The sequence below is a fragment of the Choristoneura fumiferana genome, chromosome 16 (genome assembly GCF_025370935.1).
Source record: "Choristoneura fumiferana chromosome 16, NRCan_CFum_1, whole genome shotgun sequence".
NCBI lineage: Eukaryota > Metazoa > Arthropoda > Insecta > Lepidoptera > Tortricidae > Choristoneura > Choristoneura fumiferana.
The window spans coordinates 18847711-18873736 of NC_133487.1; the positions used below are offsets into that span (position 1 = coordinate 18847711).

General features: G+C 37.8%; 3 protein-coding genes across 3 annotated transcripts in view; 2 read left to right on the forward strand and 1 right to left on the reverse strand.

The window, feature by feature from the left end:
• The first annotated feature begins 1806 nt into the window (after positions 1-1806).
• On the forward strand, positions 1807-17170 carry SCCRO4 (DCN1-like protein SCCRO4). The gene is made up of 8 exons (XM_074099299.1): positions 1807-1973; positions 2161-2278; positions 4316-4467; positions 5167-5267; positions 6209-6337; positions 7314-7438; positions 8833-9049; positions 11941-17170. The coding sequence occupies exons 3-8, from the start codon at positions 4328-4330 to the stop codon at positions 12018-12020; spliced, it is 792 nt and encodes a 263-aa protein (XP_073955400.1). The 5' UTR covers positions 1807-1973; positions 2161-2278; positions 4316-4327; the 3' UTR covers positions 12021-17170.
• Positions 17171-18032: 862 nt separating this feature from the next.
• On the reverse strand, positions 18033-20103 carry LOC141436084 (protein FRG1 homolog). The gene is made up of 4 exons (XM_074098932.1): positions 19958-20103; positions 19506-19879; positions 18876-19071; positions 18033-18215 (listed from the first exon to the last, which is right to left on the reverse strand). Exons 1-4 carry the CDS (start codon positions 20017-20019, stop codon positions 18068-18070), a joined length of 780 nt encoding a protein of 259 aa, XP_073955033.1. The 5' UTR covers positions 20020-20103; the 3' UTR covers positions 18033-18067.
• Positions 20104-21676: 1573 nt separating this feature from the next.
• Positions 21677-26026, forward strand: part of LOC141436363 (uncharacterized) — a 46285-nt gene continuing 41935 nt past the window's right edge. The window contains 6 exon segments of the mRNA XM_074099302.1: positions 21677-21864; positions 21937-22227; positions 23591-23732; positions 24156-24259; positions 24637-24869; positions 25574-25655. Coding sequence (XP_073955403.1) covers positions 21829-21864; positions 21937-22227; positions 23591-23732; positions 24156-24259; positions 24637-24869; positions 25574-25655 — 888 coding nt within the window. The 5' untranslated portion in view covers positions 21677-21828.

A 26026-nucleotide genomic window follows, 5' to 3' on the forward strand; every position in this document is an offset into this window, starting at 1 on the left:
GACAAGGGTAAAATTGTGTTTATTTGTAGGGCCTATGAAGTAATCTCTGCTACCAAAAAAACAGAGTCGAAAAATTCTTTCGCGAACGGCAGCGGCGGCCTTAGAGGGTGGCGAACAGCAGGGCTACTACGAAACTCGAAACTCGAAGTTCGTATCGTGCGGTCCCTTTGACACTTATACTTTATACTATTTAATACGAGAGCGAGAGGGACAGCACGACACGAACTTCGAGTTTAGAGTTTCGTAGTAGCCCTGCTCGTTAACATAACCGGGTGCACTCTTTCCCGGCCCGGATGATACCGACGTGTATACGCCCATAGAAGCTCATGAATGTCACTTTCTTTGGGCGTGTATACAAAAAACAGGGACGGTAATTCCATGTCGGTAACTCGGTATTATCCAGGCCGGGAAAGAGTGTCACCCAACTTAATAACGTTTTGCTACGCAAATGAAGTTGCGGGCAACGTAGGTACAGTCACCAACACCAACATCTGACACAACAAGCGTGCATAAACATCTGATACGACTCTATTTCTAGGGCCGGAAGGACGTGCCAGATATTTTTGCACGCTCCGCTGTGGCAGATATTAATGCTGCAGGGCTACTCCGAAACTCGAAACTCGAAGTTCGTGTCGTGCGGTCCCTCTCGCTCTCGTATTAAATAGTATAAGTGTCAGAGGGATCGCACGACACGAACTTCGAGTTTCGAGTTTCGGAGTAGCCCTGCTGGTGACGTACGACGCGAAGAGGCGTCATTGTTCAAATCTAAAACTATCGCGTCACTAGATGTCGCTAAATTCTAAATAGAACTATATCCCTTCGCCTGGCGCCGCATTTTGCTGATTTACGCGCATCTGGCGCCTGTACTGCTCCGGGAGAGAAGGGGAAAGGCTTAGATATGGCAGCCGCCATTTTGCAAGTTTTACCACATCTGGCACAGGTCTAGGAAGGACAATTTAAACTAGTCTTCGATGTTTTAGAAAAACTTAAATTTTACTGCTTTTATGTATTAAAAGCGTAATAAAATGTAGCATTTTAGATTCTTAATTAAGTACGCTATCATATTGCATACGGTAAATATGTATAAAGTGTGAAAATAAAACAATAATGTAAAGTAAATATATGGTCATTGTATTTTTTCCAATTCTTGATATACCATACCATAATTAATAAATGATACTTTTTCTCATTAATATTTGTATTTTGTTTACAATACTATACCCTAATTTAAAACATACAGTCATAAAATCACCTCACTCCATACATTTTTTAGGAGTAGGCATTACTAAATGTGGGCCTTATCAGGCGGCGTCCCGCCAGTGTTATAAAGTGACTCATGTTTCAAGATTAGTTCTGAGAGAGACGTGCTGTTGCAGTGTAGTCTATCCTTGTTCTATAATTAAGCTTCAGTATAAGTTAGAGCAGTGCAGAATGCTTATTAGCCGCCTAATGCACGTTTAAAAAAGTCCTTAGCTACTCTCCCGGAGCAGGGCGGCCGCCAGATGCGCGAAATAATTATGTGTCCCGGAACGGGACAGATGCCACATATGCGCTAATATAAAAAATGACATCCGCCATAATGCGTCTATTTCTTTTCTCGGGAGCGGGAACTGCCACACGAAGGGATATGTATTAGACAAATACAGTGAATATTAAAATTAACCATGATTGAAAGTATAATATAATTAATTAAATATATTATTATTTTATCACGAAAACGAATATTAACAACAATGTTAATAAAAACTTTCATGATGTTTCAAAATGTTTCATATCCGTCTCGTCTCTTCTTTACGAAAGCAATAACAAAACGTTAGTTTATAGCCACCGTTTGAGTTTTTTTTCTGCTGTGTCCGCTGTTTGATTTAAAAAGAATAATTTTAATATTCTAACGGAATTGTTTGGTTAATAAATAATTGTGCCAATAATATCATTCTGGATTCACACTGTTTTTAATTCGGCCTAAGCTTAAGGTAACCCTGTGTTTCGACGAAGCGATCAGTTGTTTTTTTTCTCAGAATTGGATCACTCATTGCAGTTTCAGTTTTCGTAATTTCCAGTTATTATCAATTAATGTTATCCAATTTAATAATATTCAGAAGTGATAGTTGGAATCATTTGTCTTCCTTTTTTCCTCCACATTGATTTTTTTTATTTCAGGTTATTATCGACCTGTCAAGAAGACATTTTTTCGTCAAGCTGTTCACGCAAAATTCGCAAAATAGGAGACGAAAATCCCTTTAAGTTTTCAAATTTCATATCAAATCTGCCACCAATAGTAAGTTTTTTAATTCTTCGTTTTTTAACTCTAGCTCTAGCTGCTATAAATTACCTCATTTCATGTTCAAAGTGGCATAATATTCGCACCTACGTACTTTTTCACATTTCGCTTGAAAGATATTTTTACATGTAAACAATTCTAAAAATGTTACGTGTCGCCTTGAATTACTGTTGAATCGTCTGTTTTATCTTTCGATTTAACGATTTTAAGACCACCAAGACGGATATAATATAACCTCTAAATTCGGTGAGTTTTAATATCAGCTGAATAGGTGACAGGAATACTTATTATGTTCAAAGATCGCTTTAAACCCATTAGCGGCGTTGGAATTTCATAATTAACAGTTTAAATAACATCTCCACATACATATTTTACTGTTCCAAGTGAATATTTGTGAAGCATAGAATAACAATCCATTGTTTTTTTTTTATGAGATTCATATGGCTTTGACTTAAGTTCAGTTTCAGTGTAATTTAATAAGCTTGTGTATTATTTCCTTGAGATTAGATTATTGATGTTGTTATTAGATTATTGATAACAAAATTTAGATAAATGAAATGCTGAGACCTAAATTTTCTAAGCATTATTTTATCTACTTTAAAAAATTATAATATTAACTTCTATTCACCAATTGGTCATACTTATTTAATAAGTATTATTATAAATAAAAGAAAAACAATATGTACTTAATTTTGACATTACCATAAGGCCAAAATACTAACCTTGCCTACAGATATAACTACTTTCCTAATAATGAAAAAAATAATTGAAATTGTTGAACCATCTAACGCATAAAGGTGCAGTAACCAAGCCACAAACTCCAAAAAAATTACTGATTTTAGTTTTGTGGTGTTGTTAGCTAATTTTGACCTCCTGGGCCTGAGTTTTTGCCTGACTATTTCACTTATGCCCTAGACTTGCCACCAGCACCGTGCACCAGCTTTGTTATTTTGAATATTATTTCAAAATTCTTAAGACTTTTTTTTCAGTGAACATTTTGTACATTCGGCCATTATTCTTAGCCACTTGACAGATCAGAGTGCGCAACCAATGTGCCTCAAACCGTCTGGGTTTTTTATCAACGGACGCAACGCACCGTGTATCCACAATTTTCTAACTACAAGGTTTTGAATAAAGGAAAAATACTGTGATGTTAATTAATGTTTACTCATTCAAATACTATTTATATAATAATAGCTTATAATATAAGATTTGTGCACAAAATCAAGGTTGAACTTTACAGCACTAAAGTATCCACGGATGGGTTGATACATTTTGGTTTTGGATAGCATAGTATCGTCGGACTGTCAAGTGGTTATTGTTAATTCGTCTTTTAATAAACACATGAGGTTAATGTTATTCCCTGCCAGAACTAATGTTACCAATTTGATTCCCCAGATTCTTTGCGTTTAATGTGCATTATATTTAGTTGTTTCATAATTTTTACTAAAGTTCTTTACCCATTAGTGAAATTCGTGACCAGCAGGCAGCAGGATTATTAAAAAGAGGGTGCATTGCATCTTGCATCTGCCTCTAGAGGGGATGCTTCTATCTAAAGGTTATTCTTTATCAGTCATAGTCTTCTTTCCATGTATTTTTTTTTTAACTAGTGTGCCTCTTGGTGCCCCTGGCGAGATTTAATTATTTTTTGAAGTATACTCAGCGGCAAAAAATTTGGCCCACCCTTCATACAAAATTACCGATTCTGCATACTGAGGGCCAGATTTTTTGCCGCTCAGTATATAATGATTCATTCTAACAACCCATTTCTTAGAACATAACTCGAGCAATGATACACAAGGTTTAGTATTTTTGTATCATGATCAGACAAAATAGTACCTACTGTGGAATCGGTGATTTAGAAAGCATTTTTGCGGCAGCGGGACCTCAAGCTCAAGCTTTACAGTCAGGTTCTCACTTGGTTTTTACAAGTGACATGTAAAAGAGCCCTTGGTAGCCTACATACAGAATAATTGTTTTGATCTTTTGTGTTGCCATGCTGAGGAAACTGTACTATAGTAGCATTGTTTTTAGGGTGGTGTCGCGATGCCGCGCTGCAGCAAGCGCACGCGCAGCGGGGCGGGCGCGGGCGCGGGCGCGGGCGACGTGGCGGGCGCGGCCGGCGTGCCCGGCGCCACCGCGATCCACCACCACCACCAGCAGCACAAGCGGTCCAGGAACACCAGGTCTGATTTTGCCGACTATAAATTATAATAATAACGCCTTTATTTTCCAGAAATTTTACAAAACATTTAGGGGCTATTTCACCATCCATTGATTAGTGTTAACTGATGGTTAAATGTGATGCCGTTTTCGTCTATTCAAACAAAACAAATAGAGACGGCATCACATCAGTTAACACTAATCAATGGATCGTAAAACAGCCCCTTAATATCCAATATAAAAATTAAAATCATCACATAATGTCTCTTATTTTGGTGTACCTTTTGGCAAAGGCCTCCTCCAACTCCTTCCATTGCTTTCTGTCTGCTGCTATCCCTATCCATTGGGTTGGGTTCCTGTAAAAAGGAGAAATGGAGCAAGCAGGTGACAGTTTAGTACCCAAGGGCTTACTCTAGAGCTGAGGTCGCAAAGCAAAAAAATGGGAGGTTGAATTGAGGTTGACAAAAAGATTTCACAGTGGGTCACGTCACGATTCAGTTGGTTGGAGTGAACACTAGTATTGTATGGACATTGCATGCATTATACAATTTGTATTATGCATTTTACTTTTGAAAAACCTCACAAGTTGTGTTATGGGAGGGAGAAAGCAAGCACGGGGTTTCAACCTAAAAAAATGTTCATTTGTGCAGGCATAACCATTGGTAATACCCTAGCATGGTTACTGACCTATGAAATGGTAATGGGTTTTCGTTTGTTTGCAGTTCACGACGACATTCCAAAGCCGAAGACACAAGTTTCAGTGCAAAGAAATGCATAGCATGGTTTAAAGAATACACCACAGTGTCTGAGCCAGATGTTTTAGGTAAGAATTAATGCTAAGTTGTTTTTTAGTATTTCCTGTGCAATGTTACCAAAAAAAAATGTACCAGACAATGGCAAAATAAAAACTGTCATTTTCGACCTCAAACTAGATGACATTGATGGAACAATTAAAGAAACAACTTATTGAATATCCTATTAACACAAACTCAATTTTTACTAAAGATGTAATGAACACAAGTTTACAAAATATACACTTACCCCCTTATTCATAAACGACAATCAAACCTATTTTAGTTAAAATGCCGCTAAAATTCGTTTGTCCTTATCTGTCACTTCGACATTTGTATTTGTTAGAAGAGACAAAGCATTTGTTAGTTAACATAGGCTTGTTAAGTTTTATGAATAAGGGGGTTAGACTAAATATGGAAGTTGCTGGCGAAGAGTCCAAAAACCCAATTAGATGGAATTAATTTACTTAATATATAAAAATTACATTAAAAAGTTCTTAAGCCTAACTTAACCTAAGAGCCTGAGCCAATGCGATTGACGGAGCCGTACGTGAGCAGAGTCAGCATATTCTTAGAGCTATATATCTTTAGAGATCCGTAGGCACGTAGCGTACGTAACAGACTCCCTCCTTGTTGTTTGTTGTTGGGATGTGCTCAGAACTCGGACTAAAGATGAGTGTTCTTGAGAGTTTTGGTCCCATGCACAATGACCAGGTCAATTGTTGGCTCTCAAAACCACCATCTGACAAAGACTTCTTTGACCTGTTCGTTGTGTAGGGAACTGAGCCAGCACCCATGAGGCTGACATGATCACCTGGAGTATTCAAAGCCTCATCAAAAATAAGAAAAAAAATAAAGTGACGCAAAATTCTAGTTTAATTTTCACTTGCAAATAACAGTTTCGGTCGTATATTACTAGAAATTCACGGTTGAGTCGTTCTGACACTTTTCTTTATGGTGACATTATTTTCAGGTCCTGAAGGAATGGAAAAATTCTGCGAGGACATTGGGGTGGATCCAGAAAATGTGGTGATGCTTGTCATCGCTTACAAGATGGGAGCCAAACAGATGGGCTACTTCACACAGGAGGAATGGGTTAAAGGTATTGCTGAATCTATTCTTTTATTAAACTAATAGATTTTACCCTCGCCTAGGTTTCCCACGCGTAATCTTCTATCTATCTATGTATGTTGGCGCATAACATCCGAACGACGGCACCGAATCATCCATCCAGCCTATATACGTCCCACTGCTGGGCAGAGGCCTCCTCTCAGAACAAGAGGGCTTAGGCCATAGTTCCCACGCGGCCCAGTGCGGATTGGGAACTTCACACGCACCATTGAATTGCTTCGCAGGTTTGTGCAGGTTCCTCACGATGTTTTCCTTCACCGCAAAGCTTGTGGTAAATTTCAAATGTAACTCCGCACATGAATTTCGAAAAACTCCGAGGTGCGAGCCGGGGTTTGAACCCACGACCCTCTGCTTGAGAGGCGATAGGGCAAACCACTAGGTCACCACGGCTTTTTCACCACCGAATTAGATAATTATTTTTTTGTTGTGTTAGTTATTGTCAAGACAAGGTTTGTGCGTAACAAAGTTTAAAAAAAAGACTGGAACGAGGGCGAAGCCGCAGGCAACAGCTAGTAACTAATAAGTACATTGAGTCTGGCAATTGAATTGAAATTAACTAAAAGAATTTCCTTGCTCACCCGCGACCTTACGATAGCTTATCTTATGCAAAATATGCGTGTTTATGCAGTTCCTCCACCTTCACACTGTAAGAGCACACACAAATCACACAAACCCATCTATCACCACCACCACACTACACTGACGCGTTTCGAACTCAACCAGAGCTCATCTTCAGAGTGACACAACCGTACACCATGCCACCAGTTGTTAGACTGTATCGTAAGGTCGCGGGTGAGCAAGGAAATTCTTTTAGTTCATTGATATGGACCTCCGCCTAATTCAAACGCCTGATTCAATAAATTATTTGAATTGAAATTCAGGGATTTTAGGACATCCCTTCAAAATGTGTGTATTTTAATTCATATAATTGTATGTTTGTATTGCAGGTTTGACAGAGTTGCAGTGTGATAGCGTGCACAAGTTACAGACGAAACTAGACCACCTGCGCAGTTTACTCAATGACCCTTACGTATTTAAGGCTGTATACAGATATTCTTATGATTTTGCTAGGGTAAGTTAAACTCCTATATCCTGTCTTTTAGATCAATATTTTCCACGCATAAAATACTACATTGCCATATAATAAGCATTAAGCAATATTTTACTACTTAACAGATTCCCAATTCAATGGATTCCAGCTCAACAGATTTCCAACTCAACGGATTCCCAACTCAACAGATTTCCAATTTAACAGATTCCCAACTCAACAGATTTCTAATTCAACATATCCCCAACCCGGTCTGATTGGAGAGCCTTGGGGGAGGCCTATGTCCAGCAGTAGATGTCTTTCGGCTGATATGATGATGATATGCCCAACTCAACGAATTTCCAACTCAACAGATTCCCAACCAATTTTTTTTATAGACCTGAAAATTTAAAATTGGGGATCTGTATAAATGGTAATGCATAGAAATGGAAGGCTGTACTACTAGGAACAGACCCTTACGTTACTAGAGACTATTCTGAGACCCCTTCGTATCCACATCTCGCGGGGTTAGTATCATTTTGTCTGAAAAGCAGTTGTTCTAAGTAGCAAATTAGCAATTGGTCTTAGTAGCAACTAGTCTAAGATGCAATTCGGTCTAAGTAGCAAGTGGTCTAAAATTCTTTGATACAAAGATGACGGAGCTCCGCACTGCGGAACTCCTATTCCGCGTGGCTGAGCTGCTTTGTGCCTTGACGCAATTCTAACCTAACCTATATTTTTTCAAGTTTCCGACACGGACAGGTCAGGACCAGTTGCTTGCTAGACTGGCTACTTAGTCCAGTTGCTTCTTAGGCCACAGTAAAATATGACATAAAATTCGCATATTTTTGCATATTCGCATTCGCGACATTTCTGCGAATGTTTTGCGAATATGAATATCTGAAAGAAATACAATTATTAAATAATTAATTATTAAACTAATTTGATATCGTCACCGTAAATAACGAATAAATATCACTAGAAGCCAATGCCGTAATGTTTTATTATATCGACACGAACAGCACTATACCCTGACTGTGGCAACACTTGTGCACAATGAATTGTCAATTTAGTCTCACGAATTATGGCGTCGACCATAGCTACTTGACAGAGTTCTAGACCACTAGACTTAATTTTTTTTTTTATTTATTTAGGTACAGTTTTACATAATAGGTTTTACAAAGTATGTATGTATGTATGTATGTAAACTCTTTATTGTACAAAAGAAAATTAACAAAACATTACTGACAAACTATAAATAAATTATTTTCTTCCTTTCTGTTTTTAAGACAGTCAGGGTTTTTGATTTGTAAACTTTTTAAAAAATTCATAGTCCACTTATTTGGCTGACCGTACTTAGACCAACTATGCTTTCGAGACGAAGTGATTATACCGTGGCCTAAGTGTTGTCATCTAAAAGCGAGTGATGGTGTCCCCAGGACAAAGAGCAGCGTTCCCTGGACACGGCGACGGCGCGCGCGCTGCTGGGCGTGCTGCTGCCGCGCTGGGCGCTGCGGCCGGCGCTGGCCGAGTTCCTGGCGCGCGAGGGGCTGGCGCGCCGCTACCGCGTCGTCAACCGCGACCAGTGGTGCAACATACTCGAGTTCTCGCGCACCGTCGACACGCAGCTGGTGCATTACGACGCCGACGGCGCGTGTCAGTACTTTCATCACATGCGCTCGCCAATGAGGGCTATCGTTTTTTGTCCCACTAGATGGCGCACTGTTGCGTGAGGTTTTTAAGTCCATCCATCCCAGCCTATATACGTCCCACTGCTGGGCAGAGGCCTCCTCTCAGAACAAGAGGGCTTGGGCCATAGTTCCCACGCGGGCCCAGTGCGGATTGGGAACTTCACACGCACCATTGAATTGCTTCGCAGGTTTTGTGCAGGTTTCCTCACGATGTTTTCCTTCACCGCAAAGCTCGTGGTAAATTTCAAATGTAACTCCGCACATGAATATCGAAAAACTCAGAGGTGCGAGCCGGGGTTTGAACCCACGACCCTCTGCATGAGAGGCGATAGGTCAAACCACTAGGCCACCACGGCTTACACCTAACGGGCACGGGTTTTTAAGTATGGCTTTCAAAGTCTGTTATTACGAGCGTGAAAACAAAGTTTAGATTAAAATCATATTTAATACACCTTAATACCGTGCCATAAAAATATCGAGCATGCCACAGTGTTGCATAGTCCCCGTTTTGTTCGGAAAAAAGGGAGGACTAAGGTTTCCGAAAGACAAAATTGTCTCAAAACGCAGACATTCATTGCCCCGGAACGCATATTTGCCATAATTAATTTCAGATATTGCAAAATATTCACATAACTATTCTAATTATAAATTAACCCGCGTAGCTCACCAAAAACTATGAGATTTGACATTTCGGAGACCTCACGCTACACTAGCGCCTCTAGTGGCGAATTCATACGCGATAGCCCTCATTATGTTATTCCATGCCTGTACTTATACTAAAGGGCAATGGCCTCGATTGTTCCCGCGGAAACTATGGATTTACGTGCAGTTTTTCTCCCCAAGGGAGTTGTGACTTTCGTTTTAAAAAGTTAGTAGGTACCTCATTTCGGACTAAAGAGGTTTCAAGTCAGCCAACGTTTTATTTACATCTTTAAAACTTAGCTATAACCCAATTTTACCCCATGAGAATTTGCCACGCTTCATGAATTTTCGTTATTTTTATATTTTAAATTTATATAAAATTGTTTTGCAATAATTAGCACGTTGGAACAATCTGGCTGTAAGACTATTTGAATTCTAAACTAAACACAGTTCTTAGCATTATCTATGGTAGGCGACTCGAAAAAAGTGACAATCAGGCAGGGGGGCTACTACGAAATTCGAAAATCGAAGTTCATATCGTTTTCCTGACGCTAATATTATTTAACACGAGAGTGAGAGGGACCGTACGATATTACGGTACGTATTTTGTAGTAGCCCCCTGTATTGGCGGGTAGCCATTATTTTATTCAGTTTTCTTAGCGTTCTTCTTTTGCCGAGCTGTGAAATGTTTGGACACAAAATAATTTAGATTTTTTGCATTTTTTTCCTCGCAATGTGATGAAAATCATTGTGTGTATCACGGGCCGTAAGGGGAATACAAACTCGAGTCATTGAAAGGCCTCCGCCTCCGGCGTCGGGCTTCTAATAGACTCTCGTTAGTAATCCCCTTCTTACGCCCCTTAATGCACAATGACTATTTCACACGTCGATGTTGTCGTCTTGACGTCGTACGCGGCATTCAAACTCTTTGCGTAGCATCTCTAGTTATTTCGTCATATAAAAAATGGGGAATTTAATAAAGAAAATGACGAGTTATCGATAGACGTAGTGACCGCCGACGCTGTGCGTTGCGTTCAGACGTCGATCGGAATTTGGACGCTGACCTCAGACGGCACCAATAGCATGAAATAGCATGATACTTTTTTTCTGAATCTGGAGGTTATTCCTAAGGAAGGAAAGCTTCATAACTATTAGCGGATAAGATGCCATCAGGCTCGAGTTTCTCGTAATTTATTGTTCTGTCTCTTAAATTGAACAAAAACAAGAAATGGAAACAAGACTCTGATATTATTCGATTCAATATGCTTCGAGAAATGGGGTTCATACATAGGCTGCGTTTGCACCAGAAGTATGCGATACTAGGAATATGTTTTTCATCTCTCCTGTTCGGAAAGTTTAATTTTCACGGGTGGAAAACTGCGTTTTCATCTCTAGGTTTTTTTTTTTTTTTTTTTTTCGATTAGCCACGGAGTCGAAGACAGTTGAGTTACGTCAATGACACTTTTTTTCACGTTTCGGCATGGCCATCTAGATGCACGTCGTCGTGACCAAGAAGCTTATATACAAAACAAGAAATTTGATCTTTATTACGTCACGAACATATTCCATCTCTTTCTTTAGTTAGGTTAAGAAAAATATGGATGTCATTCGTGAAATGTGAAAGAAAGAGATGGAATATATAAATAAGTAATAAAGGTCAAACTTCTTCGTTCGGCGTTCAACCACCAGTTTTGTATATAAGCTCCTTGGTCGTGACCAACTCGATTTTTTTTATAGTCGGCCGTGGCAAGTGGCCAGTCGAAAAGGTACCGTTGGAGGTTGGATATAAGTAAATTAAATTTATTATTATTCTCCTTTTTTTGTATTTTACTTTCCTCACAGTCGAAATGAAAAGTAGAATGTCTAACTCGGGTGAAATTACCCATTTCCCCTCGAACTATTGGCGCTCTCACTTCGTTCGAGCGCCAGAAATATCTCAGGTGAAATGGGTCACTTTCCACCCTTGGTTATCAATCTACTATATCATGAACCAATAGAAACTATTACTTACCTATAGTAGCTCCGCTCAGCTGTTTCCTCTAGAGCTATTAGTGAGGATAAGTAATAAAATTTTAAACAGCACGTAAATGCCCTAACTACACACTCGTAGCCTGTTCCAAAACGACATGGCAATATGGCTTCCACGTCCGCTCGCACGCCCGCTCTCCCCTTTGTCTTATGTCTTTAACTAAACAAAACTGTTTTATTCTACAGGGCCCGTAATGCTAGACGAATTCGTAGAATGGCTGCGAGCGGAGCGCGCAGGGGACGCGGCGATGCCGCCCGCCAGCTGAGCTCCGCCGCAGCGACAGCCCTGCGCCGCGCCGCCGCCGCCGGCAGCCAATCCCGGCGCCCGCCCGCGCCGCCGCAACCAATCACAGAGCCGCCGCTGACGAACGCAGCTAGGGTTGGCACGCGCGACATCCGGTACCGTATATTTGAAGCCTCATTTTGTATGTAAATTGGGATACCGTAGGATCTTGAGTGTTAAGTGATAAATACTGCTAGAGTTGGCATGGTTGTACTGTTTTTATTGGCTGTTATGTGCAGTAGAGCTCAAAGTTAGCTGAACCTCTTTATTTTATTACACAGTTGCTAATGTGAAACGTTTGAAACATTATTGTATTGTAAAACTCTTTATTGTACTTACATAAAACTCAATGAAAATAACAGATTACATTTACAGAATAGTCTCAGTATTGTTGTAACTAGTACTAAGAGGTTAAGCTGTTTTTGAGATCGATTGTACTGTTGTTTTTCTCGAAACTTGCGATGAGATTGGTATAATTAGTTTTATTAATGAAACGCAGTCTAATTGAAACCGAGTTTCGAAGTTGGTCACTGGACTGGATACTTGATTACTCGTACATGCCATTTATTCTTACAATAAATAACTTATGAAAATATTTCTAACTACTTAACCAACTTAAATAGAATCGTTCCCAGTGCAGACCTACTTAAAATAAATAATACCAGTTGTAATACTTTTAATATTCCTAATACCGCAGTGTATCGTTTATTTGCTGTCATTGTGTTTGCAAAGATGAATAACTCACATCTTTACATTATTTTAACTTGTCTTTTTTATAACAAAATAGAAAATATTTGAGGCCCATTGCTACCGAACAATGGTAAAATAAAAAACTGTTTAATGTATATATATTCACTTGAGATCAGGATTCTTATGTTTAATATAAATCTGTGTGATTAAAACCATCCCATATTTAACTGTATGTCTCTAGAATACTAACGCCCCATCAGCTACTTACTGACATAAAAAAATGTACAAAATCCGGCCATAAAACTGTTTGGTACTTTCACAAATTATAGTAAAAGCGTTAGTTAAGACTTTAAAAAAAAACAGAACGAAGACACTCCCAGACTTAACTCGCAGAAATAGCTTATCACTTGTTACATTAGTGATACTGCAAAAACTTAGGCAACCGTTGAACATGTGGTTAACTACGTAGAAAACCTGTAATTATAAGCATGCTTAAGACGTGTTTAAGTTTTTTGTAGTAAGGCTATGTATGTTTGGTGCGCTTAAAGATGTTCAAACATCGCAGGAATAAACTTAAAACTCATTTAGAAAATAGGCAACAGAAATATTTTGTTAAAGAGAAAAATTGTCACAAGCAAGAAGCCGTTTAAGGTTTCTATTTTTTTTTATTAAATTACTCTGAAAAATATTAATCATCATCTTATTTAATTATAATCTTATTTAGCCTGATCAAATAAAATAATTAATCTTGTTTCAATCGCGAAAATAGTGACAGAAATGGTACAATAGGTCTTACTCGTATTCTTTGAAATAAAGATGCAGCCGCTATATGGGGGTACCATAACTTGCAGTTGTTGAGTAACTAATTACTTCCCTCACTTGAAAAAGAATTTAAGTAAAGTGCCAAACCATTTTACCATAAGAATAAAAATTAATAGAGGCGTCACTCTGAAACTGTTACACATAAATGTACCTAAAGCTATTAAAGCTCTGTAGATAAATTTAATATTCCAATGTGTCACGCAAGATACAGAAAATATAAAAATTGGAGGCCACATTGTCAAACGTGCTCACAATCTTCTTCACTATTGCGTTCCATCGCCATCTTAATTAAATCATTCAAAGTATGTAAGCAGAATTTTAATAGTTCTTCACTGTTACTTGCCTCTTGTCAGCACAAGTAAGCAAAGTTCAAAATTTTGTTGTTATAGTCTTCATGGCTAGAAAAGTATTAATTTAGTCATAATTTGTTATTGATGTTGCTGATGTTATCACAATCCAGACCTCATGTCATTAGAAATAAGCTAAGGAAAGATCCCCTCTCTCCCCTTTGGGGCTTACATAATACTTGAATGGTCCCCCTTAAAAACCCCATAGGAATGGTCATTGCGAGTGCGTGTTGCCCGCGTTGGACAATAAGCCTGCGGATCCCTAACGCCAGTATATTATGACAGACTCAGAAGTTACGTTTCTAACAGTATTTATTCTTATGCTTCCACGCAGTTAGTGTTAAATCTCCATTTTGTACACATTTAGAATTAAACCGCTTGATAGTGAAGCGATTGCCGTATAGGGCTTAGTTTTAATTTATATTGCAATGGAAACTTACTGATCGTTTAATTTTTGCACAAATGTATCGACAATATCGAATTGTATTTTTATTTATTTTCATTGTTAATGTGTGCTGGAACAATTGAGACTTATTTTTTAGTTAATTCAATGTTGGTATCAAAAGCAAAAAAAATTTACCATCCTAGCTGCCAGTTCGTCTGTATACTTATTCTAATTTTCAATGCCGACGGCGTGTAAGCGAAAAGATGAGCAACAAGTAGACAATAAACCTATAAACTGATATATAATGTGGCTCTGTGTCGTGTTTTAAATCTATGTAATTTTACTACCGTGGCGTAATGAAACGTATTGTATTGTTTAACATCTTTTCGCATACTGATAAAGCAACACGCTTTGTGACGCTTCTGTGTAATATTCAATCTTTTGTAAACTACTTAATCTACCTTCGCGTTCAACAAATCACTTCTTACCCAGAGGTCACGTTTTATTTCATTATAAAGTAAGAAAAACGATTAGTAAACATACACCAATTAATGCAACTGATATGTGAAATATTCGAATTTAATTGTAATTAATTTAATAATTTGTTTATTGTTCAATTCTAGCTCTTGTATTATTCGCAGAGCTTAATAGCTACATAATGCTTCAGACATATTCCCTCATATTCTGTAACTGTTATTTGTCATGTATAATTTCAGCTTTTTTTGTATAAGAAGATATTTTATGTCTTAATTCTACAAAAATAGTCAAAAACAAACACATTGACAATGATGTTTTCTGTGACGGGTTAGTTGGTGTTAGTATAGTAGGTAAGTTTAACAAGATTCGATTTGTAGCATTCGAACATGGCGGATGTAGACAATATCTAATTTTACTATTTCTGTTTCTTTGGCTAGTTGAAGTATAACTTTGATAGTGTTTTATGCGGCGATTAACCTTAACAGTGAACAGTGATCACAAAATTCTATATTGCTCTCGTGTCTGACATTTTTTTAATGCGCAAGTTGTCTCCCCTCTCAAAGAGAGTTTACTTTGACACTGGCGAAATTAATTAGGACAGAAAAGCCATATTTTAAAAGAGAAGAAGAAGAAATTTAACAAGCTTGACATTTGCGTCATGTTCGTGATTGGTTAATTCACTAAATGAGCCAATCGCAAGCAAGACTGAAACGTCAAACGGACATCTCTATACTAACGCCATCTAGCAATATTTCGCCTGTCAAGAAGCCCTCATTGTATCTCAATTATCGCTCTTACCTTCTACGGTTTGGATTTGCATTTAAATCAATGCCGACACCTATGTTTAACCAACATGTATTATTTAGTCCAGCCCACCGAACTCAGTACAACTGGAACAAATCATTTCTCCAAACGACTAGTGCAAATAATTTATTGTTTGTAAAATTAGTAATACCAGGTGGGATGCCAAAAACTTTTTTAGCTATCCATTAAAAGTTCTCTCGCTCCCGATCGTAAGATCAGCAACGAAATTAGTTTGTATAGGATTATGCCATCCAAAAAGTATGTGTAAATTCTTTAGAGCCAGTTTTATGTATAAAAATTATAAATAGGATTATGTAACTGCAAGATCTAATTTTGTTGCTGACCGTCCATACTCGATTTTCTTTTTTTACGAAGGGAGAGAAGAGTTGCCAGCAATAAATTCAAGCTGTTTTAGAGAGAATACATCCCCAAGTGTGTTTAGTAAATACGATTGTTACCTACGATTTCACTTATTTGCCACTCAAATGGAAAGTGAGTATTTGTAGTTTTTATTTTAGCGATCACCGCCATTTTGGTGTCAGATAGTAAAATTTTAGGTTAGAATTGTATTAAGTACATGATACAATCAAGGATGGATTATCTGTGTGTGTGTGAACATGAGTGTAACATCATGTTCAAATAATTAGACCACTATGATGAATGGTTGAGTCATATGGCTATGTACACTACAGACTGGTTGTCTACTACAAAAGTTCCATTAGACTAGGTCTATGTCTAGTCTCGGAGCTTGTACGCACATTCGCACAGGAGAGTAAGACTAGATGACGGGGTGTCCACTCCGAATAAAGGTTGTGAAGATTTATATCAAATATGTGGATGGATGGAAGGCAAGGTGGAATCCTAACTTTGTTTTTAATGAACTAGCTGTTACCAGTGACTTCTGCAACGTGATAAAAGTTCTTTATTGGTCGTCAATGTTCAAACTATTTCATAGCCAAATTTCATCAGATAGAAGAGGTTGCGGACAGACAGTAAGACTAAATGCCTTTCGCATGTATGAGTATAGATAATATGGAATACCTTGAATAGTATGGTGTGGATAGTATTGTGTACCTACCTATAAATAGTATGGATAAATCAAAGCTTAGCTGTCAAATTGTGATCGTTGTCAGTAAAATTAAAGAACTAAGGTCGCGTGTTGTTATGTAAGAACAGATTGCTTGCATCACTGTTCAATTTAAGTTCTAATGCTTTTTCTCTGTATGAGAGATCTTTGCTGAAGATATTTTGGCGCCAACGCCATTTGTCAAGGGCAGCCATTTTGAAATAATTGTTAACAAAATGGCGGTGGCGTTGACAAGGTAAGGTAGGTACGGAAAGTATGGAGGTGTAAATGTATTTTTTTATAATCGGTATGGAGGCAAGATGTAAAGTTTCTGTTTGCCGTGGGGAGTGCGTACACGCTCCATTTGCTAAGTTAGGTGTAGATACAGTTTTGTATAAGACATGTAGGTAGTTATATTCAAATTCTCTATGATCGTAACAAATCGTTTCTCTGTAACAACGGTGTATCTAAATTACTCACAATGTTTAGGGGATTGTACCGAATGTTCTACGGGAGAAATAAATAAACGGAATAAATATGTACGGCTTTTGTTTTTTTTTACAGTTTGTAACAGTCCTCGCACATGACTACCTATTGCTCAAAAAGTTGTAAATTTTTCAGTTTTCCACTTATTTAAAAAAAAAACCTGACGCTATTTCACCACAAAAAACAAGTAATATTGTTTTTAAATTATATACAAAACCTTGAAGTAAAATTGATAAAGTCAAATAATCTTTGTTGTTGGATCCAATAGAGTTTTGATCAAAGAGGAAGGAGGTTTTGATGTAGTTACAAAATTACGATTTTTTCCTCACAAGATTTCGTGACGTTTTCTTGACGTCAAGAAATTTTGGATGTTTTATGCGGTTTATGTTTTATGATCTCGTCCTTAGGGTTAATAATTTGACAAAACTGATTTCTTGTCAATTTCATGATGGGACAACTTTTTGAGAAATACTCACACCTCTGTTTGAAACGCAGTCTTAGTGGCAAATACCAGTGTTTCAAATTTCAAATCATTTATTGAGTATATAGGCCGCAATGAGCACTTTTACACGTCATTTTTTTTAACTACCAGCGCTTTCGGAAAGACCATCATTGCCAAGAAGAATGCGCCGCGCCGCAAGAAACTTGGCAGAGAAAATATTTTTTTCATAATTAGTTTAGTTTGAATTGACTATTAGAGCTTGTGCACACTAGCGTTTTTGTAAATTATTGTGTATTTCTGTTTTTTTCCCCTTAATGTTCCTAATGTCGATCTGAAAACTGGCTTCCACATCAGGCAAAATCCATCCACTATCTCAATTAAAATTAAGGCGACATTCAATCGCAATCGCCTCTACGTAGCAGCAGCCTTTACGAATTTGTGTTGAACCAGAGCTTAAAGAATAAAAAAAACACAGATTTGATTTTACTTATTTTCATGTATATTAGCTTTATTATTTACAATATCTGTCAGCTTTCATTTTGCTCCGTCTGTCAAGGAGGGTTTCATGCAAATTGCCCTCCACCTTAGCCTTCTTTAGTGCTGAGACTCCATCCTCATTCAGCCTAAGTTTCTTGTCTTGAAATTTCTGGAACTTACGTCTGAAATGCAATGGTATTACAAATTTAACTTTATTACAAGCTTTAGAATGTAGCTATCGATAATTCTGTTGATTTTCAATAAAATAAAATGACTCTTACTTACTAAATGTATTCATTAATACAGGGTTTCTCAAACTTATGGCTCCACGTACCCCTGTTAAAGTTTCTAGACGACATCGAACCCCTACTTTTATTACTCCCCCCCCAAAGAAAGTAATAAAAGTGGCTGTTGCGGAAACTAAGTTTATTTTTATTCCAATCATCATGATGATAATATAATGTATATTATTTATTTCAATAAAAGGTAACAAATATAGGTAAGAATCATCTTGCCAACAAAAATACAAACTGAATAACAAACAAATAAGTAACAAATTTGGAGTTGAAATAAAAAAATACAAAAAGACTCCAAAAACCAATCTTAATCATCTTGCCAGTCTTGCAGCCACCATCACGTAAACCTTGTTGCGAACCCCCTACCGTCGAATAGCGAACCCCTAGGGGTTCGCGTACCCCACTTTGAGTAACCCTGCATTAATATACCAAGAAAAGGACAAACAAATTGCACCTACTTCCTGACTCCCATGTAATTCTTCCTATTTTGCTTATTATTAGTTCTATAAGTCCAAAATTGAAATATTGTTACAATGTGAAACTTACACATAGTTAACTTCAACCTCATTCAAATTGCCCTGTTCTTCATCTGGCACCACCACAGTGTTGACCTCCTTAGTCTTGTTGCTTCGTATGCTGCAGAACTCCAGTTCTCCTGCGACTGTGTTCTCTGCGACAACTGAGTCATCTTTCGGGTTGACGGAGATAAATTTGTTTAGGGAACTCAGTATTGCTGTTTTGCCTGTAAAACAAGTTTCTGTTAAAAATCTAGGTCAAATCAAAAATAATTAAATCAAAAATATCTGAACACAACTATTTGTTAATGGCGTAGAAGCATGTTCAGATATTGCTCACAAGTTTATGAACTTGATTGTACTTGTATTGTCATCCAACTTACATATTATTATGTATACCAAATTTCAAGTCAATCCGACCACTGGAAGTGGATTAAAATGAACTTGCAATATTTGACCCAGAAACAACAAACAGTGCTAGTTAGATAAAACCTTGTAATATATATCATTTATTCTAATAACAGTGACAGCATCACAGATATATTTCTTGTTGAATAAAAGTTTGCTGCATTCCGAGTAGATATGGAACAAAGGTCTATTTAAAGATGTATAGGCAGAGCACTGTCTCCTTTAAATGGTGGAAATTTAGGAACAGATTTACCTTCTTGAAATACAGGCTCCCACTGTTCCATGGGCCCCACAGCATCAGACCTACCGATCACAACACCTTCCTTTGACACACCCAGATATTTTCCATAGCCAGACTTCAAGGCAAATTTCGTCTCTCCTGCAGGGAAGGCAGTGAATATTTCCTCTGGCGACGGCCCATCACCATCGTTGTGAGGCGCTCCGATGGTAAACAAACCATTGTCAAGCGCGGAAATGTACGAATTATTCCCAAATTCTATAGAAATAGAACCCACAACATCTTCAATTTTTTCAACCCTCCACCAACCACCGTGCTTAATAGAATCCTCGTCGACTTTGGAACCCTCGGACTGGTCTTTATTTTTCTTGTGTTTACGCTTCTTTACTCTGAAAACAACAAAAGTAACATGCTGAATACGAAATAAACAACAACAATTGCTGCAATCTTTGCTGTTTTTGACTTACTTTGGCTTATCGCCTTTCAGAATAAGCTTTCCACGTTTCACGGCAGAGTATTCATCAGCCATGTTTTATTTAAATAAATGTATTCCTGGAATATATTGAATTGATTGAAATAAAGAAGAAAACTACTTTCATAAAATTCACGAAGACCAAAGAGTAGTATAATATACGGGGAAAAGAGAGCCCTCTCTCGTCTCATTCATGCAGACTGTTTTGAAGCGCCGTCTGCATTTCCTAACTAGTACCATTGATGTATATATCCATCCATACGTATAGCTATTAATAGTCACAGGTATTCTTTTACTTTACTGGATTTGCTTCCCAGCTCAAACCACATAAAAACTAAAAACAGGGCTGCAAAGAGAAGTGAGACCGCTTGAATTCAGTCTTCTTAAGTTTAAACCAGCCTCAATTTTCCGTTTGCAGCACTGTCTTTACTTTTATGTGGACGATGTGCACGAGTTTCGATTGCAACGTAGCCATCTTGTTCCTTGTTGAGCGCGAATAGACGCCTGGCCTGACATAGAGGGTTGCTACACAAAAAATATTTGTAACGACTGAGCGGATACAATTATGTGACTTTTATATTAGAAATTACAATACGATTGTCAATTTCGAAAATAAAGTTCATTTTTGCGGTAATTATCAACGACAAAATATTTTTTAATAAATAAAATTTTGTGATCTCAAGCTTTCAGTGACATCTATCTGAAACAAACGACAACAATCTGTTTTATTTTAGGTTAGATAAAGGAGATGGCGGCGCTATCGACATGAATTAGTACGGTATAGGCGACTGTCCCCCCCTGACGAAGACATTTTTTTGACATTGACTGACAGACAGAGAGAGACAATCAATCATCAGACAGAAAGATCCTGGCCTGACCTTGTATATAAAGGCGCGGCCACATGCAGTCGCTCGTCGCTCGTTACCAGCGATAAATCTAGTCACGTGGCATATAGCGATAAAGCCGAAAATGTTGAGCTACGTCTGTTCTGTATGCAATCGCTCGTCGCTCACTTGTAGTAACAAATCTAGTCACGTGGTATATAGCGATAAAGCCGAAAATGTTGAGCTTTACCGCAAGAAAAAACCTTAAAGTTCGGCAAAAACACTGTTAGTTATTTTTATCATTCATTCAAATTTATTTTATTTGTACCACTGCCACGACCTGCAAGAAGCCATCTTGTCGCTGCTGCTGGACGTGGCGACTTGACGCTACTTTTTTGAGTCGCGTGAAATTCAAATCACATTCAAAATGAGGTCACGTGACCAGATTTATCGCTGCAAACGAGCGACTGCATGTGGCCGCACCTTTTAGAGTGGCGTTTGATTTTGATTGTGTGCAAGCTAGTACCTAGTACACTAGCTTGTATTGTAGTAGAAAATTCCGATATTGGAAGAATCATCGATACTATTTCGATACGGTTTTTGTTGCGATTTCTGACATCGTCTTCGATGAAGTAAATCGTTAACGATCTTGACATACACTATCGATTCGTCGTTTCGATCAGTCTGCAGGGCTACTACGAAACTCGAAACTCGAAGTTCGTATCGTACCGGCCCTCTCGCTCTCTTATTAAATAGTGAAAGTGCCAGAGGGATCACACGACACGAACTTCGAGTTTCGAGTTTCGTAGTAGCCCTGCTGAAGCGACGGATCGTACAGACGAATCGTACCGTATATGGGGCCCTTAATCATCATAGACAAAAATTCGAATACGTTGTCTATGCGGATCGCTGCTTCACGCCATTTTGTAATTTTGAGCATGTTGACTTGTTCACGAAAATGATCATCCTAACGTTAGTTTTTAATTTTAGGAGTGTAATTTAGTAAATTTATTTTAAATAGACAAACGAAGCAATATCCAAAATGGATTTCCCTGAAGTAAAGGCGTTCAACGCGGAGGTATTTCGAGTTATACATTGTGATATCGTAATGGTCCGTGGCATCTTTATAACTTGTGAATTTTCGTTGCAGTTATCCGGGTTGTACGACAACAAGCCGCCTATCTCGAAGGCGAAGATGAGTGCTATCACGCGTGGTGCTATAAAGGCTATAAAGTTTTACAAGCACGTCGTACACAGTGTTGAAAAGTTTATACAAAAGTGCAAGCCAGAGTATAAAGTTCCTGGTTTATACGTGATAGATTCGATAGTGCGGCAATCCCGGCACCAATTTGGACAGGATAAGGATGTGTTTGCCCCGCGGTTTGCTAAAAACATGCAGCAGACCTTCGCTAATCTCTTCCGGTGCCCCCCTGAAAATAAGGTTGGTGTTGAAGATTGTAGGTTATATTTAAACCTTATCACTTGATACTGTTGGCTTGTTGAAACTCAAATTATATCAGGCGCTATACAGGGATTCCCCATAATAAGTCTTGTTATTGGAAGTCTGAAAACGTTTCTCATACAATAACACCATAATTCTAATTATTCATAACTAGTACATATTTGTAACTATTGAAATTCCAAATCATTGAAATTCATAAATCACAATGTTTATCAAAAAGACTAATTATCCCCTTCGTATAGAAATGGCCTAAGAGCAAATAATTGTTCTATTAGCATAATGACCTGAAAGCAAATTGTCCTATTATCAGGTTGCCCTTTTATCAAAACAACCTGAATGCGAAACTGCCATTCGAAGCTGGCGCTTCAAAGGGCGTAGTCAGTGGTATTGGCATTTTTTTTTTAAATACTAGTTTTTTTACAAATATACAATTTTACTCGCAAATGTGATGAAAATCAATGTCGCACAGGCACAGACTTCGGGCTTCTAATAGACTTGTTCGTTATTCCTTATTAACCGCCCTTAAGACACAATGTTCTATAACTTAGTTATAGCTTGATGTGCTACAGACAGACCAAGTAGTGGTGGTGGCTACAATATCTGATATCAACAGTGCATTAGATTACAGCCAAAACCTGTGTAACTATTTTTAGTTCTTTTAGTATGTATTTTACTCACTACACTCAGTCCCATACAATAATAATAACAATAGTTTTTATTCAAACAGTTTAAATAAGTTATTTTTTTTTTACATATAGTTTAAGACAATATACAGTGCACTCATTCACTACTAATTTTCTCCCTGACTGTATGCCACTAGTTGACAAAGGTCTCCTCCAATTGTCGCCATTCTTCTCAGTTCTATACAATACTTTAATATATTTGCAACCACATATTATGCTCATAACCAGTAGCAGCGTTTTTCCACTTTGTAGCAAAAACTGCCTACAGAGAACTTGATTGTGCAGTCTTTGGCCGAGTACAGCCTTTTCGCAACATAATGTTTGGCAACCTGCTTCATTTCGCAAACTCTAACTGTAAATATTTCAGGATTCATTTCAGGGCCATTGTGTAGAACCCTTTAGGTTAGGTTAGGTTAGTTTTATAAAAATCCTGAAATATTTACAGTTTCAGAAATATTAAACAGTTGGGAAATGAAAAGTTGCGAAATGAAATAGGTTGCCAAACGTTAATCGCCGAAACATTAGTAAAAGTGCCAAAGACACTGAATGTGTTAATTGTTACTTCTGCACATTAAACAGTTGCTGCTAGACTTCATATGCCACAGGCTTTGTCAGTTAATTCACGGTAGGTTATAATTTTTTATACTCCCATCTTCCAGGGTAACATTATCCGCGTGCTGAACCTATGGCAAAAGAATAATGTGTTTGGTCCAGACGTGATCCAACCGTTGATGGACATGGCAGACCCCAACCATCCCCTCCATCAGGAGATTCAACAACAGCAGAACAACAATGCTAATGGTGAGATGGTTTCACAAGTTATTTTCTTTCATATTTATTTTTTGGCCATTAGAATCTCCACACAGACTTACTTCCTTTTAAACATAAGTCAATTTAGATAAGATAATGAAAAACATTTGGAATTCATTCAACTCTCTTTTTGCAAGACATTTCATCAATGTTGTTTTAGAGACATGACACATTTGGGTCATTTTGGTTTAAAGAATTTAGAGAAAGAAACAGAAGACCTTATTTTAATTGTTACTAAGTATTAAAAAAAATAAGTTCAATTAAAAGTATGTAGGAAAAACTAATCAAAATTAGCTTAACCTACAAGCTAAAAAAAAGCACCCCCAAAAGCACTGATATTGTTATCCTCGCCATTGATGTATGTTAATTATTTTATTAATTCAGTGAAATAAAAACAAATTTTGTGACTTTCAGGAAGCAGTATGAACCTGAACACAAGCCATAACACGGACAAGAAGTCGTCCCCTGCCCCTGCACCACTGCATACTCCCCCAGACAACTCTCCAATGGGTGACTCTGTGAGTATGACACTGCCTAAATTTAGACCAAAGTCCTAGGCCCTTACACACTAGCTTAACATAAAAGCTGAAGTTTATGAGTATGTGTGTGTGTACGTTTGTTACGGCTTTGCGCTAAAACAGCTAGAAGAGGTAGCAAAGAAGACTTTTGGAATACCACATAGGCTACTTTTATCCTGATATTCCCTCGCACAATATCCACATAAACTTCCAAAATATTAACCGGGTTGAGTCTAGAGACATGAAATTTTGCATGATTCTTCTTCATGCATATTAATATGTCAAAACACTGAGAAGAAGAAGAAGTCTAAGCCCAACATTTCGACAAATTTAGGCCGCAGATGATGAACAATCAAAATTATAAACGCTACCTTTAGTTCCAGGACCAACCCTCGGGCAACTCCGGTGTCAAATTCAACCGCAAGCTCCTGAACGACTTCGAGTATGAGAGCGAGGACGACTCGGGGGCGCATGAGCCGCCTCCGCACTCGCACTCGCACTCGCACACTACACACTCGTCGCACACGTCGCATACGTCGCACAACACGCATGCGACGCACAACACGCATGCGACGCAGCAGCCTACTGCGGATACGTTGCCGCTTGGAAAGTGAGTGTTCTAACGTATTTTATACCACATTGGACTCCCCGTATTGATGCCTACCTTGTACTGATAAAAAGGACACTTTATTTGTAACCTTTTTGTATTTACTTTTTGTACACTAAAAAGTATAAACAAACAAAAGGGTAATGAGCAGGAATGGAAATTACCGGTGAAATTACTGGCACCTGAGGTATTCCATCTTAGGCCTCTAGGTTGGCAACGCATCTGCAATACCCCTGGCGTTGCAGATGTTTATGGGCGATGGTGATCTCTTACCATCAGGAGACCCACTTGCTCGTTTGCCATCCAGTCGAATAAAAAAAAAAAAAATGGAGGTAATAGACTGAGTGAACCGAAGTAACAAGCTTATATGACTTCTTATTTAGTGGAAGTACACCTATGCAGCTAAGTTAGTCATTGCGAGTTAAACTGACTCCGTACGGAAATCGCTTTGCTTGCTGTAGAACCCAATAGCCTTGTCAATTCTTACAAATAATCCACAGGAAAACAATGTTCCAGATGTGACATTATTAGACTATAGATGATTTTATGGTAGGTTCTAAGTTCTTACACAAGGTTCTTACTTCTTACATAAATATACTGAAAATTGCAGACACCCAACAATCTTTTTTTTATTTTAAGTTAGCTTATTAATCATTTTGAAGTTTATATTTTACTTACAGTAACCATATAACTGTTTCTAATTGCAGCATACTAACGAACCCGGAGATAATGCGTCAGTTGCAAAGTTTGCAGGCTCAAATGCAACTAATGACGGGAATGCAAATACCTGTAAGTGACTAATTATTGTTTAATTTGTTTTATAACTGAAAGTCAAAATCGTAGGAAAACTTCTAAGAATAATCGATTTTTTTTGTGATACAATTATCTTTTTCTAAAATGTCATTAGACCAGATTAAAGAACAATAACAAGCTAATTGTTTATGGAACTTTATTGTTTAAAAAATGTTCATGAATACTAATGTGATGTAAAAACAGCGAATTCGGACAGGCAGCCTCTTTAATTCAACATTCTTCTATCCCCAGTCACAATTTAAACATAATCAGCGGCACACAATTTGGCGTATTCTACATACAAAATTATCTATTACCGCGTACATAGGGGACCGGATTTTTTTCCGCTAAGTATATCATTTTTGATC

Bases quoted from the DNA above. Each gene is read 5' to 3' on its own strand.
- SCCRO4 (XM_074099299.1), top strand. From the start codon at position 4,328: ATGCCGCGCTGCAGCAAGCGCACGCGCAGCGGGGCGGGCGCGGGCGCG. The intron at 6,338-7,313 runs GTATTGCTGAAT...TTTGTATTGCAG, and splicing joins ACAGGAGGAATGGGTTAAAG to GTTTGACAGAGTTGCAGTGT. The intron at 7,439-8,832 runs GTAAGTTAAACT...TGGTGTCCCCAG, and splicing joins ATTCTTATGATTTTGCTAGG to GACAAAGAGCAGCGTTCCCT.
- LOC141436084 (XM_074098932.1), bottom strand. From the start codon at position 20,019: ATGGCTGATGAATACTCTGCCGTGAAACGTGGAAAGCTTATTCTGAAA. The intron at 19,880-19,957 runs GTAAGTCAAAAA...TGTTGTTTTCAG, and splicing joins CTGAAAGGCGATAAGCCAAA to AGTAAAGAAGCGTAAACACA. The intron at 18,216-18,875 runs GTAAGTTTCACA...ATTGCATTTCAG, and splicing joins GAGGTTGAAGTTAACTATGT to ACGTAAGTTCCAGAAATTTC.